At 45.5% G+C, this 17,110-nt stretch overlaps 1 protein-coding gene across 2 annotated transcripts in view; it reads right to left on the reverse strand.

Moving 5' to 3' along the window:
* Positions 1 to 14,642, reverse strand: part of MAML2 (mastermind like transcriptional coactivator 2) — a 298,978-nt gene extending 284,336 nt beyond the window's left edge. The window contains exons 1-2 of one of the 2 annotated variants that reach the window (XM_084634992.1): positions 14,393 to 14,642; positions 12,761 to 14,064 (exon numbers count right to left, since the gene is read on the reverse strand). In XM_084634992.1, coding sequence (XP_084491118.1) covers positions 12,761 to 13,189 — 429 coding nt within the window. In that variant the 5' untranslated portion in view covers positions 13,190 to 14,064; positions 14,393 to 14,642. Of the gene's footprint in view, positions 1 to 12,760; positions 14,065 to 14,388 lie in introns of both variants that reach the window. The other variant, XM_084634991.1, reaches the window with a different exon arrangement.
* Between the last annotated feature and the right edge of the window lie 2,468 nt (positions 14,643 to 17,110).

Below are 17,110 nucleotides of genomic sequence, written 5' to 3' on the forward strand. Positions count from 1 at the left end.
TGATGCAATTAACTTTCATTTCAAGACAATCCAATTCTAAGGCTTCTTCTGAATCAAACAACATCGCACAGCGAGGAATGAAAATAAATACATACCACAAGTGTCTCCTTACTGTTGATTGTTTACTTTCTGCATGTTTTATTAGTACACTGAGTAAACGCCATGAAAAATAACTGTTGTAACGTGCTTCCATGCAATAAATAATTTACAGCAAAAGCATCAGTGCTGGATACGCAACAGTCATGAGTAACCCCATAATAGCAAACCAGTGTGCAAACGAGGGAAGGAAACAAAACTGGAAAAGATTTCCATTTGGAAACTCCAAGAGATTATAAACAATGGTATTTTTTTAATTATGCAGAATAGCATGCCCGTGTCCTATAATGAGATTAGCATGTAATCCACCAAAACATCAGTTAGATCAGAATCCCTGCCCCCTACACAGCTGAAGGATCACGTATAATGGGATAACCCCCTTTTGGCCATGTATGTATGCCAGTAACAACAGTGCATGGCAATGCGGTATATGACCTCTTTTGTTCAATGTTACGCTGGTGATTTAGTTACCAAAACGAAAAATTGACGCTGAAGTTTTTACGAAGTTCTCCTTACATTCCTATAGGTCACGGCACACAAAGCAAAGAAACGATTAATGGGGCCTGGACTGGGAGTCAGGAAATCTGGGCACTATTCCCAGTTTTGCCACTGATCCACTGTCTGACCATGAGCGAAGCACTTCACCCCTTTGTGCTTCTGTTTCTCCTCCAACCACTCGTCTGTCTTGTCTTTTTAGACTTTGGAGCAGGGAATGTCTCTCACTATGTATTTGTACAGTGCCTGGCACAACAGGGCCTCAAATTTGGTTGGGGCATCTAGCCAGTACTTTAATAAATAAAATAATTACAATAACAGTATTGGCTGGGGTACCATATTAAGGCATGCAGCATGTAAATGCGTTATGACAACAGAGAGAAGACAGTACAAACCCACTGTAATGGTTTATTTGTTGGTGCAGTATCTTACTGGTTTCTTGCAAACATCAGTCAGGTTTCTGATTTGCAACAAGTGCATGTTTTTTTGTTTCTACAGCAGGTAGATTGCTTTGCCAGTAATCCCACTGAACTTTCTATTGGCACATTTCCATTTGTCCCAGCTCTTCCATGCCCATCCATATCCCATCCATGCCAGTTTCCTTGATATACTGCTGCCACCTGGATCCAAAGTTCAGCAGACAAGAATCTATTTCTCAAATAATTTTTTTTTATTGTTAATTATTTACTTTTCAGAGAATTTCTCCAAATGTGGCTCCCAGCAGCAGCAGCCATGAATCTGCCCATGATGCCACCAGAGTGGAATCACACAGCTTTAACAGCAGGTAATGTGAACAGCCGTGAAAACACACTGCCACCAGCTGCCGCTGGGGAGTGCTCATGCTGCCTATCCGAACAGCAGCTGCCTTGGGTATGCTCGTGATTCCACTCCCACTGTCTGTCACTAGTTAGCACAAGTGCTGAGCAGCAGCACTGTATGGAGGCAGCCAGCTTGAGTAAGAAAATAATCAGAGACAAAACAGCCGGCAAGACGACAAACGTGCAACCTAATACACACAAATATAAGCAATAATAACTTAGAGGCTTTCAGATGAGAATGCCCCCTCTTCTCTAAAAAGGAGGGACTGGTACAGTCAACTCTTAGGATTTTAGGGTGTGTCTTGCAATATTTGGTGCCTCACAAAAAGCCTCAGCTCCTGGAGTCATGTGATCACGTGAAACTCTCAGCTTTCAGGTTTTCTTTTTCTTAAATAACTTTATAACCCTCATGGCCATGGAGAAAAGCTTGAAAATGTAACCTGAAAGCACCATGATGGCTCAGAAAAACAGAAGGCAAGTAAAAAGAAGCCAAATTTTGTTATATAAAAAAACCTCATGATGTTTAAACCAATCTCATGATTTTTGGGAGCCTGACTCGTGATAGCTGAAGGTTTGGAGCTGATGACTCATGATGGGGAAATTGACGCAAAAAGAACTGATATGATTTATACCAGCATGGTCTAGTGATTAGAGCGCTAGACTGGGATTCAGGCAAAGTGATTTTTAGACCCAGCTCTGCCTCTACAAGCACCTTTGGTGGGGAACTGTCAGCATTTTGTGCTTGGCATAATGTTGGCACTTACATAATAATAATCATTATTAATTTTAATGAATTAATTATCCCCATGCCAACTGTCCAGTGGCAAACGGGAAGCCTTCCCTTAACAAGTGCAGGGACATAAATCACCAATGCATGCTTTCATTTACAATAAAATCCAGCCTTTATGGTTGCTCTGATGTAAAAGTGATCCAAATATCAACCCGTAAAATATGGTTTTTCTGAGTCTGCAGCTAATACGGCTGCTTCGTTCGCTGCTCAGAGCTCTTCTGGGCAGCAGCAGAGCAAAATGGATAAGACCCCTGTCATTTCATTGCTCCTAATCTGAACTCTTCGGAAAGCAATGTGCTGTCGAGAATCACGTCAGCTGCATCCTGCTGCTGTTGGCAAAGGCATGAAAGGCACCCACTGGGGAGTGGGACCCAAGATTAGGAGACGGGGGAGGGGCAAAAGATCCAAGACTTCATTCCCTTCTCCCTCTTGACAGAGCCCACAAGGCTGGGGGATGGATAGAGATTCATGGGTTCCGTGTAAATTTAATGTGCTCTGCTGAAATTACTGTTAAAAACCTACAGTATTGAACAGAGGCTTATTTAACCATCCTATAATTCTATCGCACTTAACTGGTGGGGAACGCTCCTTCATCTATGCCTTTGGCTAGTTAGTTTAATCTTCTGGCTAGTAGGTGTCTAGCAAATTTCTCAAGTCCTGATCATTTGTAAACTCTAGTACAACTTCAGGCCATGTACACCTTCTTTTGCACTTAGGCAGGCAGCCTTCCTTCGGGGGTGAGGGGTAATCTTAAAGTTGTTAAAAAATAATAATACCAAGTTAAGTCAAGGTTTTGAGAAGCAGCTCATGTGACTCACAGGAGACCAGTCACCCTTTCAAGAGTTCAGACTTCCCCACAGAGAGATTTACATTTTCTTTGGAGTCACACTTCTCAGCACAGAGGAAATAGAAGCATTACCGCTCTCCTCTGCTTGAGTAGCACACACCAGGGATCTGAAGATGAGTAACAGCAAATGTGTAAACCATGCTGTGAAATACAGCATAAGGGCCAATGGAGGCTAACTAACCAATTCTTTTGGCTTGGCTGATTTGTCAGGACAAGTCACATGTGAAATCTGTTTTGCTGCTTGATAGCTACAGAAGCCCTGTAGGTAAAAACTGCAAAATAAACTACTGAAAAATGGAGGGGAATTCCATGAAAGTTACCCAATGGTGTAAAGGCTTCAAAGGAAGCAGGTGCTTTGGCTGGAAAGCTAGACCTGAACAAGTCTGGCCAAGCTTCTCAACTAGCAGACACTTAACACGTGTAACTTATTCAATGTTTAATTAAAAATACACTTTATATGGCTCCCAAGGGTTCTCCCAGAGTTTTGTTCAGAGAATAGTTGCACAGACAAAGCAGATTAAGACAAAAGGGGCCCAGATCCAATCTAAACAATGGTTCCCTGCAGGCCAAAGGGCTCTCAACAGTGACTCAAAGCCTTTCTACCCACAAAGTGATCCAAGTTGATGCATTTCTACTCAGATCAATCTGATTCAGATACATAAACTTTCCTTATCAGCACACAGCTGCAGCGCACTGCAGCTCAACAAGCTCTAAAACATCCAGAATCAGGGCTTGTCGACATTTAAAATGCTACCGTGGCGCAGCTATAGCGCTTCAGTGTGGACACTACCTACACCCACAGGAGCAATTCTCCCACCGGTGTCATTAATCCACCACCTCAGGAGGTGGTAGCTAGGTCAGTGGAAGAATTCTTCTGTCAGCCTAGTGTTGTCTACACCAGAGGTTGGGTCGGTACAGCTACGTCTATGGCTATTAGCCAGAATCAACAGGGATGGTGTCCTTAGCCTCTGTTTGCCAGAAGCTGGGAATGGGCAACAGGGGATGGATCACTTGATGATTACCTGCTCTGTCCATTCCCTCTGGGGCACGGGGCATTGGCCACTGTCGGAAGACAGGATACTGGGCTAGGTGGACCTTTGGTCTGACCCAGTCTGGCCGTTCTTATGTCTCTCAGGAGAGGTGGATTTTTCACACCCATCAGAGACATAGCTATACTGGTGTAAAATTCTAGTGTACACCAGGCCTCAGTAAAATGCAACCTCTTCTGGGGACAGAGACTGGCAACCAACTTTTGTTCACAACGAGTAGCATAGGGATGGCAGGGAGGGGAAAATTGGGGCCAAGGATACTAGGGTGAAGCACCTACTCTTGCAGAAAGTGCCAGAAGGTCTTTAATGAGCAGACCAAACCTCAGTATTTCAAGTGTGAATCTACCCTGAAATGTGGCTTTCAAACTGGCATTGGCATGGTGAGGGCTCAGTGTTTACTGTCTCTCCGTGACTTCCAGCATAACCACCTGTAATAAAAGTCCTACAAGCCAAATTCAGCTCTCTGCGGCATCTGTGCAATCCTATTGCCTTCCAATTACGCCCTCAGCCACACTGTGCAAACCCATTGCCGTCTATAGGTTTGTACAGGTGTGACTGATTGGAAGTTAGTGAACTAGAAGGGCTAGAATCCAGCCCCCTCTGTTAGCTAAGTCCGCTCTGCAGAGCTGCAAAGCAGGCAAAGTGTTTCTCTTTTTCTTTATTGTCACTTACATGTAAGAGCAGACAGCACACAAAGGGAGAAGGCATGTGGAGCAGGAGGCCATTTTCCAAAGTAAAGAAAATAATAACAATAAAAAAAATCCACAGGCAGTTTTCCCCCAGTGGAGAGGAAGAGTGAACGTAGGAAAGAATCACATGTCACAAGTGACAGTCACATCACTTAGCACACTTGTGGCAAGGAGTTCAGATACCATCGTGATGGTCATAGTATAAGAACCCGAAGAGAACAGTAATGCCGACAAGCCCCAGTGCATGGTACTCAATCTACACTGGACAAACAAAGAGATGAATCAGCCCTGCTTGGATTAGAACCTGCAGTTCCAGTGTCTCTAGGTATTACAAATTTACTGTTCAGACCACTGGAAAATGCCCTCCGGCACATAACTGTAACAGCTATGTAATGAAAACCAGAACAGTCCCGCTATTACAGTTTGCACTGGGAAGAGTAACCAAAAAAGGTCAGTTCTTTAGGAAAAGATGGCTGTACGCAGACAGTATAATAATGTCTCCTAACACTCTCCTAGAGAGGAAATTTGTCACTCAGTCAGATACAGTCACAGGGGTTCAGCCAACAAGTCTGGTCTTTATTCTCCAGTCAGAAAATATTGCTGGCAAAAATGCTTTACTAGGGAAAAAAATATTTGTTTTAAACTGCTAACTGGAAACCAATGAGTATCAAATCAAAAACCCAACACAGTTGTACTAATTCTTTGAACTGTTTTACACTTTCAAGCTAACAATTCATGTTTCAAACTTCATGGGGTGTCAAATATTTACTTTTGTGTGCCATCCACCTGATACCCCTAAACACGGTAGCTTTTCAATAATGTGATTGACGGTATATGGCCATACCCAATCTTTCACTGGAGCATGCTTGCGTATGTCTACACTGCAACATAAGCCCAGGAATAGAACTCGAGTTAACAGACTTTAGGTTTGTTAACCTAGGGCTTGAGGGTCTGTACTCATTTGTAACCCCAGAGGAATTGTTAAACCCTGGGTCCCAACCTGGTGCTCCAGCATCTACACTGCATTATGCAGCCTGAGTTCAATCACCCATATTCAAGACTTCCTCCCAAAACTTCCCCAAGCACTCTCCCAAAATGTGGCCACTCTAGCCCTTTGTTGGTGGTGCAGTGTCAGAAAATTTAACTGTCCACCAAATTTGACTGTCCAGAGAACAAAGAAAGTTAGTCTGTGGGACAGTGGAATACTTTTGGTGGACTCCCAGAGCACATTTTCCAGTAGGACTGTATCTACAGTGCAAAGTACTTGGGCTTGAACCGGGGGTCCCAGCTTGACTCAGGCTTGGACCCTCCAGTCTCATGGGATCCTGGGACCCTGGATCCAATCCCTGGGTGATTTGTGTGTAGACAGAAGTGGGGTTTGGCTTGAGCCTGAGTTTGAACCCAGGGCTTACACTGAAGTGTAGACATACCTTTGCTGTATATATGAAAACCTGACCTAAAGCATGTGGACTTAATTCATCTTTATTCACCAAGGACCAGTTCTTGCTCCCACTGAAGTCAAGGGGAGTTTTGCCACTGACATGGAGAGCACCAGGATTTGTAACAACTTTTAATAGGATCTGTAAAACAAATTACTCCTGAGGGAATTCTGTGGCACTGCACATGTGCAGAATTCATGTCCCCCACTGATTTTTTTTTCTCAGCACAATATAAGATTCTGCTGGAGAGGCGCTGCAATTACACCTTTCACCCACCAGAGGCTGCTGTGGCACCAGAAGAGATGGCAGCCAGCCAGAGAGGCTGCATTCCTTGCAGTAAGGCCAGGTGAGGAGGCACTGGATGGACAGAGTGGGACATGTGGCGCTGCTTTGGGTGTGTGTGTCACAGACTGGGGTTCAGAAGGGCTAGTGGGGGGAACAGACTGGGGTGTGGGCTCAGGAGCTAGTCGGGTGACAGCATTGAGCCAGAGGCTGAATGGGAGGTGGGCTGCAGGGCCACATGGGGACAGGTGATGGGGGGCTGCAGGGCCACGTGAGGACAGGGTAGGGGGTTAGGAACACATGGGGATGAGGGAGGGGGATGGAGGGCCACATGGGGATGGGGCGGGGGATGCAGGGACACACAGGGACAGGGGCAGATGTGCCTGACTGAATGGGAGAGGCTAGGGGATCAGCCAGGATCTGCATAGGGTAGGCTCCCCAACTCCCTAACAATCTCTCCCCCTCCCCCAAAAAACCTGTTCCATATTCTCTTGCCCATACCCAGCAATCCTCCAGGTTCACTCTCTGGCTCTTCCCCAGCAATTACTTCCCTCTCCCTCAGCTCCTCCATTATGCCTGACTTCCCCAAGCCTTTGCACTTTTTCAGAGGCATGCAAGAAATATGTTTCTATATTGTAGTTTAAATTAATTACTCAACATTCTGTATTAATATGTCTAGTTAGGAATCTATCTGTCAAAAAATAATTCCCTGAATCTTTTGGTTTTGCTGTTGTCTGTATTGTTACAGACATACTTGCTGACAAGTATTTTGAAATAATTGACCAAAATAATTGAAATGGGTGTGATTATATTATATTATTTTGACAAATAAAATATGCAGAATTTTGCAGAATTTTCAAATATTGTGCACAGAATTTTTAATTTTTGGCGCAGAATTCCCCCAGGAGTAACAAATGTAATGATCCAGCGTTCTTCAACAGATAAACCATAGGCCTAGATCCTGGCTCATGCAAGCAGAAGGGCTATGTTGCAACCTAAGTCCCCAAAAGTTGTTATGCCTATCTCAGGGCCTTGTCTACAATGAGGGTAACTACAGGGTAGCTACACCAGGGTAAGTGCACCCTTGCAAAACCGCAGTGATTTGCACCAGTGCAACTTCACAGTTCATATGGGTGCAGTGTGTCCACGTTAGGGGGTTGAATCAGTGCAAAAAACCCTCTGTGCAGATAGCACCTTAGCTAGAGTTCCTTTGCGAGATCATGGGAATGCCCCCCAGAGCAGAAGCTCTGCTGCCTTTGGAAAAGGTGAGGAGAGAATTCACTAGCATAACTCATCACATTCTGATGAATGGGGAAGAGGGGTCAGAGGGTCAGGACCTAGAGTTGCCTGGTCGAAAAGGACCCTGGCCATTAAAAGTCCAGTCTGTGGCTCCGCATGGCTCCCGAAAGTGGCCACCATGTCTGGTTCCTAGGCTCAGAGGTGGCCAGGGAGGCTCTGTGCACTGTCCCCGCCCTAAGCGCCAGCTCCGCAGATCCCATTGGCCAGGGACCGTGTTTAATGGGAGCTGTAGGGGCAGCGCCTGCGAGCGTAGGCAACATGCAGAGCCCCCTGGCCCTTCCGCCTAGGAGCTGGACATGCTAGATGCTTCCGGGAGCCGCCTGAGGTAAGCACCACCCAGCTGGAGTCCGCATCCCAAACCCCCTCCCACACCCCAACTGTCTCCCGGAGCCCGCACCCCCTCCCACACCCCAACCCCCTGTCCCAGCCCTGAGGCCCCTCCCGCACCCAAGCTCCCTCCTGGAGCCCGCACCCCACAGCCCCTCCTGCACCCGAAACCCCTCATCCCCAGACCAACCCCAGAGCCCACACCCCCCAGCCAAAGCCCGCACCCCCTCCCACACCACAGCCCTCTGCCCCAGCCTGGAGCCCCCTCCTACACCCTGAACCCCTCATTTCTGGCCCCACTCCAGAGCCCGCACCCCCAGCCAGAGCCCTCACTCCCACCCACATCCCAACCCTCTTCCCCAGCCCAGTGAAAGTGAGGGAGGGAGGGGGGGATGGAGTTAGTGGGGGGCGGGGCCTCGGGGAAGGGGTGGGGAAAAGGCAGGGCAGGGCAAGGGTGTTCGGTTTTGTGCAATTAGGAAGTTGGCAATCCTACCTGGACCTCACCCTTTCAAGCAGTGAGCGCACTCTGAATGACTCGTGGGGAGCAGGGCTTGTTCTCCCCAGCCATGCTCTGGCTGGACCCCATGAAGGGCCCCCTTAGGCCATGTCTACACTTACAAGCTTACAGTGACACAGCTCTCCCGTGGACCTAATAAAACCAGCTCAATGAGCGGCAGTAGCTATGTCAGTGGGATCATGTTGAACTGACCAGTCAACCACACACCTCGTTTGGAACCGGAAGTACACCATGAGGCAGCAGCAGAGACCAAAACAAAAAACCGAATACAGTACAGCACTGTGTTAAATGTAAACTACTACAAAAATAAAGGGACAGCGTCATTTTTCTTCTGCATAGTAAAGTTTCAAAGCTGTATTAAGTCAATGTTCAGTTGTAAACTTTTGAAAGAACAACCATAACATCTTGTTCAGAGTTACAAACATTTCAGAGTTACAAACAACCTCCATTCCTCAGGTGTTCATAACTCTGAGGTTCTCCTCAACTTGGTATGTGATATTTGACTATTTGAATTTTACATCCCCATACCCAGTCAGGGGGTTTTGAATACCTCAGATAACGTTCTAAGGAGCAATTGGTAAGGAGAACACCCACTTCTATTATGCATAACAATGATTTAGAACTGGTGATTTTTTGTGTTCCTTAGTTAGCTAGTCCTCCCAAAGAAGCAAATGAACGGAAAAGAATGTCTGTGGATAGTGTCCGACACAAAGTAGGAAAATCAGTAATGTGCATTGATACCACTAAAACAATGCTGCTTTGTGAGCCAGCACTTCTTCAGAGTCACAATTTGGTCTGGGCATTCAAACACAGCAGGGAAGTCATCCACCGCATTAGTAGGATCTAAAAACCCCTCAAAATGCAGGTATACAAAACCTACTGTGACCATTTCAAATCTCTCTCTTGTAAGGGGCACACAAATTTAGCTCCATCCTGCAGTTAACTTTGAGCTGACCAAGGGGCATAAGAAATTGAAGCTAAGTACAGCATCTTACAGCAAAAAGCAGGCTGACAACCTTTAACACTGTTCCACAAACAAGGGCAAAGCCTTCTTCACTCAAAAGAAGAAAATCAAAGTATTTTCTTGAGACTTGTTTGTTTGTATCCATAGCACTTTCAAACAGCTGCCTCCAATTATTTCATAATAATCGTCACCACTAGTTAAAAACCACACCGGCCTGCTAACTGAAATGAGAAAGTGAGGCTTTTTGGAAAGTACATGATTAAGCAAAAGCCTTTTATTGTTTTAAAGATGAATGCAAAGCATTTAATTAACACTCACTGAAAAAATAAGATAATGGCTTACTTGACTGTGATGGGAAATATAGAGATTTAATCTGAACACCAGATCAGGTCTGAGTGTCTAACTCCCTTTGGACACAATGTTATCACATTCATGCTTCCATCATCATCCTCAGTATGATGCTGAATAATGTGGCCCCAAATTTAGATCCACAGATTGTAGTGAATACCAGTGTAACATGAGAAAAACAACACAGCCGGTCCCATTTTAGAATAAATTAGGTATTAAAAAGGCGCGTGTGTGTGTTTGTGTGTGTGGGTGTGGGTGTGTGCGCGCGCAAAGCTATTTTCAGTCATTCAAATAACAGCCATCCCTGTCATTTGTTGTGTGTTTTTCTGGAGTCGCGGTAGAAAGGAAAAGCAGCATTGTACATGCTCCAAGAGCAAGGCAGACTCCTCATAAAAAGACTAGTGAGACTTCCCTATTTTGTATCTACAACACTCAGGCCTACACTTTCCGATTTAAAAACATCAACATGTCTTTTCATCATGCCATTTACAAAGTGGCATTATCTGTAAAACTCTTGCAACTTTGCTCCATAAAACGTGTCCTATGATGACAGCAAATAAACCCTTTCTGGGTCAAGTTCATATTTTAAACACCAAGTCTGAGAAGCAGTTGTTTAGCTACCCAATATTACATAATGTTAAGAATTCATCATATTTAAGTGTTTGCTGATCTTCAGAATTTAAAGCTAACCTATACACACACACACACACACAAACACACCTTTTTTCACTGTCTATCTGTACATTGTATAAATACTGACTGGGTGCAAAAGCAATAGCAACGAACTATTGCCCAGAGTTAAAATTGTTCTTGCAATTGAGCCCTGGACAATATGTTAAAATACACCGGGGATCATTTAATCCACTGGGAATATTTTTAATGCTGCTTTTGTCCTCTAACTCAGTAAATATTCATTTTAACCTTTTAAATTTTGTTTTAACCATTTACTGATTATGTATTTTTCTTAGAGCTGACTTGAAATGGAAGTTAAAGAGACATCACAAAGCAGACATATAATGACACCAGAGGTATCTTCTGTGTGTGGAATTCTGACAAGTCATTCTGGTTTGGAGGGCAAAATCACATGCTAATCTGGGTCAAATGCATACATATAAACTGATTACAATAGTTCAAAAATCCAAAAGATTAATAAATCAATCTAAATACTGCATATGACCCTGATCCTGCAAAGACTTGCTTAACTTTGCCCATGTCAGAGACTATTCATCTGTGTAAAGTCAAGAACATGTGCAAGTGTTTGCAGGACTGAGGTTTACAGGCCTGATCCTGCAGCAGTGAAGTCAATGGGAGTTTTGCTACTAAATTCAGTGAGTGCAGGATCAAGACCTACGCGTGCCTGCATGTGTAAAAACATTGCCAGACTGGAACAAAATAATGATCCATCTAGTATGGCATCCTGTTTCCAGGAGTGCCTTCAGAAGAAGGTTAAAATGTAGCTATACCCACCTATACAGAACTCTGTCTAGACAGTCATATTTTACACTGTATTTTTACACTTTAGAAACACTTGTATAACTTGTCATGCCAACAAAACCTCATTCAATTAAACTGAAATGGGGATGTGTATGTATAGGGGAGATTTTGCTGGCTTGGTTTTTTTTACAGATATTGATATATATATATATATATATATATATATATATATATATATATATATATATATATATATATAAATACGCATCAGCTTTGGAAGATACTGTTTGCCCATTCACCCAACACCATATTCCTCCCCCCCTCCGTCCCCTCCATAATCATAAAACTAAATTGTGGGTGAATATATTTTGTGCCTGGGCTGGTATATTTTTCAGGCCATCATGAATGGCTGGAGGATATATGTACAGTACACACAGCATGCTGGGGATATCAGAACGCTACATCATCATAGTGGCAAATAAAGTTCCTTTGCAGGAAACAAGAAGTTGTGATGGGCGTGCTGGAGGCTTTCCCTGCCTTTGCCACTGACAGACATGTCATTTTGTACGTAGGCTGGTAAACACAGGAGACAGCAGGTTGCCGCACATCACACAAGTGCACTAGTAGCATCTGCTACCCAGGCACCCTGCGTTGGTGGCATCCAGTGCTCACGCCCCATTTATTCACACTGTCCACAGTAGTAGCACCAGAGCCTATGCCCCCTGGGCTGACAGCACCTGATGCCCACACACCTGTGCCAATGGCCCTCAGTATCCATGCATTCTACATTGACAGCACCCGGTACTCATGCCCCACACCAGTGGCACTCAGTACCCCCATCTCATATTGGTGACACCTCGTATGCCCCATACCAGCGGCTCCTAGTCCCCAACATCCAACACCAGAGACACCCAGTGCCCCATGTCTCATACCAGCGGCTCCTAGTCCCCAACATCCAACACCAGAGACACCCAGTGCCCCATGTCTCATACCAGCGGCTCCTAGTCCCCAACATCCAACACCAGAGACACCCAGTGCCCCATGTCCCATACCAGCGGCTCCTAGTCCCCAACATCCAACACCAGAGACACCCAGTGCCCCATGTCCCATACCAGCGGCTCCTAGTCCCCAACATCCAACACCAGAGACACCCAGTGCCCCATACCTGTGGCTCCAAGTACCGAACTCCCGCCACCAGTGGCGCCTGATGCTCAGGCACTCTGCATCTATGGCACCCTACGCTCACACTCCCCACGCTGACCGGACCAGTCTCTCTGTCCCTGCCCCACTGGCACCAGGTGCCCACACAGAGGCGCACAACCTGCAGGCGACGCCGTCAGCTGGAAGGAGACAGGATCTGACTCACCGCAATGAGGGCTGAGTTCCTCTGCCCCGCCTCGGCCGCTGAGCCCGGCGGCTGCTGCTGCTCCCCGTCGATCCCACTCCTGCCCCCAGCAGCCCCGTTGCTGAGCAGCTGCGGGTGATAGTCCGGCGGCGCGGCAGAGGGAGCCGGGCCGGCGCTGCCCGCCCCCTTGCTGTGCTTGCCGCTCTTCCTGGCCCCCTGGCCGTGCTGCACCAGGTTCAGCAGCTGCAGGGTGCTCTCCCGCTCGCGGTCCGAGCTCTCCGCCCGGCCCCGCTCGTAGCGTCCCTCGCAGCTCTGGTGGTGCTGGCGGCAGACGGCGATGCGGGCTCGCAGCCGCTCCACGATGGCGCTGTGCACCCGGGGGGCCACCGTGCCCCCTCCCAGGAGACCGGCCCCGAGATCCGGGGCCTGGGGGGGAGCCGTGTCCCCCATCCTGCCGGCCACGCTGCTGCTCGCTGCTCCGGCTGGGTCGCGCCTGCGATGCTGCCCCTGACAACGCTGAGCTCTGGTCTCACTGCCACATGGATGGGGACGGAGAGGGAGGGATGGGCTGGCTCGGGGGGAGAAGGGATCCCGAGCCCGGGCCCGGCAGTCCCCCAGATCTCGATCAGCCTCCCCCACCCCCACCCCTTAGCAATCGGGCTTGACCTCTCTGGAGGAGCTTGCCAGAGCTGGGGTGGGGGCGGGATGGGATTGACCCGCGATCGCTAGGTATTTGCCAACATAGAATTAAAGATGATGGGCGGTTTGCGTCCCAAGACTGCAGATGACCATTTGAAGGAGGGAGATTAAAACAAATTAGAACAAGGGAGAGGGTAAAGGGCTCATGGATGCACACAGCAAAAATCCTGGGGGGGGAGGCGGGGGGGCAAGAGACCTGTCTCAAGGGGAATAATAATGAAACAAATCAAACCACCAACCCACTGCCTTAAAAAAAAAACGAGTCCCCCAGACGGAGGGACTCTCCCTCCCAAATGAGTGAAACTTGGCGGCTTTATTTAATTATTTAATTTTCGGGAGGAGGGAGAGATTCTTTAAGGGGAAATTTCTCTAGAGGAAGAAATTGCAGCGATGGGGCGAAGGACCTCAAAGACTGCCCCTTGTTTTGGTTTGTTTTAATTTGGTCGAGAGGATTTTTTTTTTATAAGCCTTCAAGAAACTGCAGATAAAGGGGGCGGAGGAGGAGGTTCAGATGAGTTAAGTCTTTGTGTTTTCTCGTCTCTCTCTCTCTGTCTCTCTCTCTTTGCTCTCCAGTCTTCTTGTCTTATTACTGTCTCCAGCTGTCTGCTGCTAATATTGTAGCTCCGCTAAAAAGAAAAGAGACGGACCCCCAGTTGGTAACAATGTCCGCAACTGGACTTTCAGACCATGCTTTGCTTTCTATTAATCCAGCCACTCTGTGAAATCCGTATTAAGTGTTTATATCCACCCCGGACCCCCTCCCCCAGCAATAAAAGCAAGCTAAGAACGTAGGCAAACATCACCTTTAGCATATTTTCCCTTATACGCCACTTCTCACTCCCCCCGATATTTCGGTTGCAAGTACAATATCAAGAAAAGCACGAGAAAACACACACACAGAGAGAGACATATCGCGCTTCAGAGCCATTAGAAATGATAGTGAAACTTACGAACTTCCAGCATTTCGCACCGGGAGTAGTCCACTGCTTTTCCTTTGTGGGTTTGTATCTTCCATCCCCCAAACAGCGGGGCTAGGTGTCTGTGGTGCAGTTATCAGCGATGCCTCTGCCGGATTCCCCCGCTTGATAAGTGAAAAGTACCTTGCAACATCCCTTTCTCTTTCTTGTCTGTTGTTAGCTGCTTTGCTGATACTGACTCACTGCACGGGGGTTACGGGTACACACAGGCTTTCATTGTGCTCGGATAAAGCAGAGCGGCGGCGGCGGAGAAAGCGTCTGGGGAAGCCCTAGTGGAAGGCCGGTGTCACTGCAGGAAAGAGTAATGGGCACGGAGAAGAGGCAAAAGAGAAACACGAAGCCTCCAAGCGGCAAAGGAGGTGAATGAAGAGAGAAGCCAATTATGAACTATGGTCCCAGTGATTTATTTGTATGGATGCAAGCCAAGGAAATCCCCTTTGCCGTCCCCAGGTTTATATGCTACCTCTTCCCTGGCTCTGAATGTCCAATAACTTCCCTTATTGGTAGGGAATAAATTTCCCTCCTTCTGTATATATATCTTTGTGTTGCCTAATCATCCACTCATTATATTAGGGCAGGCTGCTTACCCTCCTGCCCTAGCATCAAGCCCTTTGTGCAATTACTAGAAGTTTCACAGATAAATCACAGCTATGAACTCTCTTAGCAGTTGGATTTCGCCGCAGTACAAGTGGAAAAACAAAAGTAGCCATTCTTGTGCAATGCCCTGTATACATATCGGAGCAGACCAAGGGTCTTTGTGGTCTAGGCTGGGATTCAGGAGCTTTGGGTTCAGTTCCCAGCTCTGACCCAGACTTCCTGTGTGTACTTGGGCAACTGATGTAGGCCCAGGTCTTTACATGCCTAACTCCCATTCAAATAAATAGGAGTTAGGCACCTAAATATCTTTAATGATCTGGGCTCTAATCTCCGTGTTTCAGTCCCCCTCTGTAAAATGAACACAATAATACTTCTTTTGTCTGCCTTCTCCATTTAAGCTATAAAATCTTTGAGGCAGGGACTGCTTCTCATGATTGTGATTATATAGCACAATAGGGCGCCCCATTCTCATTTGGTACTACTGGAATACCAGTAGTAATAATGTGGATGTGTTATAGTGACACACTAGAGATGCTTGATTGAAGGTGAAAATGCACTCTCATTCATGAGCCTTCGTTTTCAGGTGCTTATCACTTTCCACACACACAAAAATCCTTTTTACTTAAAGTTAGAAATAACGAAGCAAAAGGATTTTAAAAATCGCCTAAAACATACATGCTGTCTATATATGCAGGTAAATCCAACCATGCTTATTTCACTGTGATCCTGGACACATGAGATCAGCCAAGAAACTGCACATTCAAATAACCACTCATGGGGGTTCTCAGTGGTTGTTGTGCCTGAGTGAGAACTGCAGAACAGCTCAGTCAACATGCAGGGCCAAACCTCACTGCTCTGTTCTTTTTGATTCAACAGAACCCAGTTCTTTGATTTTAAGGCATGCTGCAAGCCCTGTCTGGTGTCCCAGGCATCTGAAGGAGCTGAGTTAAGAAGAGGGAAGTGTGGCTAAAGTGGAGAGTGGATTTTTGTTTAGTGCTGAATGGTTGAATGAACCTGGAAGAATTTATTGCTATTTATTTGATATATTTAAAAAAAATAACATACATATGCCTAGAGCAAACATTTTTGAAAAATCTAAATTGCTTAAGAGTTGCATTGACTGCAATGAGACTGAAGAACATTAGTTAACCATCTGCTAAAGTGCTTTACTGAATTGGGTCCTTTAATTTTGAGCCATTTCAGCAATTAGTTTTTCAGTGATGCTTCTTGTCTCTAGTTAAAATGACTGCAGTTTGTAAACTTTTTGACTCTCATTTAGTTTTCCCATCTAAAGATACTGTTTGAACACATTCTGTAGCCTTTGTGGGATTGTTTAACTTAACAAGTTCAAGGAGTGCTATGTTCATCCTGTATCCATTTTTTCTTGTGGACAACTACAATGCCCTTGTTTATTATGGACAAGGCTCCGGTGTTGCTATGCATACATTGCAAAATAGACCTCTTCAACATAAAACTCATTTTTGAGATACAAAAAACTAATAAAAACCCAGGAGAGTCCTTAAAAGTTAGCTTTGTGTACATATTCTTTCACAAACGTCAAATTTTTAATTTTAGATCACATTCATTTATTGCCCAGACTAAAACTATATATATATATAAAAAACATCCAGGTTAATGGAAATGAACAACAAGGTGTGGTATCCTATCAGTTGTCTGCAATGCTATTTAAGAGGAGTAAAAAGAAAACACAATTGTTCTAACAGTTTGCTACGTCATGTATTTTCTTAAGCTCTTTAGTTCTGACCTCTGTACCCAATTTATAAATGTACATTTCTCATTTTTTTAAAAAAATCAACAAAATATAATCAGTAATTCAAATTTATAGGTGTTTGATGTGTGCAACATATTTACCATATTTACATGTATTTATCTAACACACCCACACTGTTTATCCAGAATGACTAAAAGAAGGTTAGAGCTGTAGGCCTTTATTTATTCAAATAAAAATATACTAGCTAAGTTAGAAATGGGAATACATGTAATTGCCTTCTGATATGCTAGAAATTTACTTTCTCACACTGTATGCTCATTATCCATTCTGGCCTTAAAAATCTAGGAATTTACCGACAGTATATAC

Source organism: Lepidochelys olivacea (assembly GCF_965140295.1).
Source record: "Lepidochelys olivacea isolate rLepOli2 genome assembly, chromosome: 1".
In the NCBI taxonomy this organism is placed as follows: domain Eukaryota; kingdom Metazoa; phylum Chordata; order Testudines; family Cheloniidae; genus Lepidochelys; species Lepidochelys olivacea.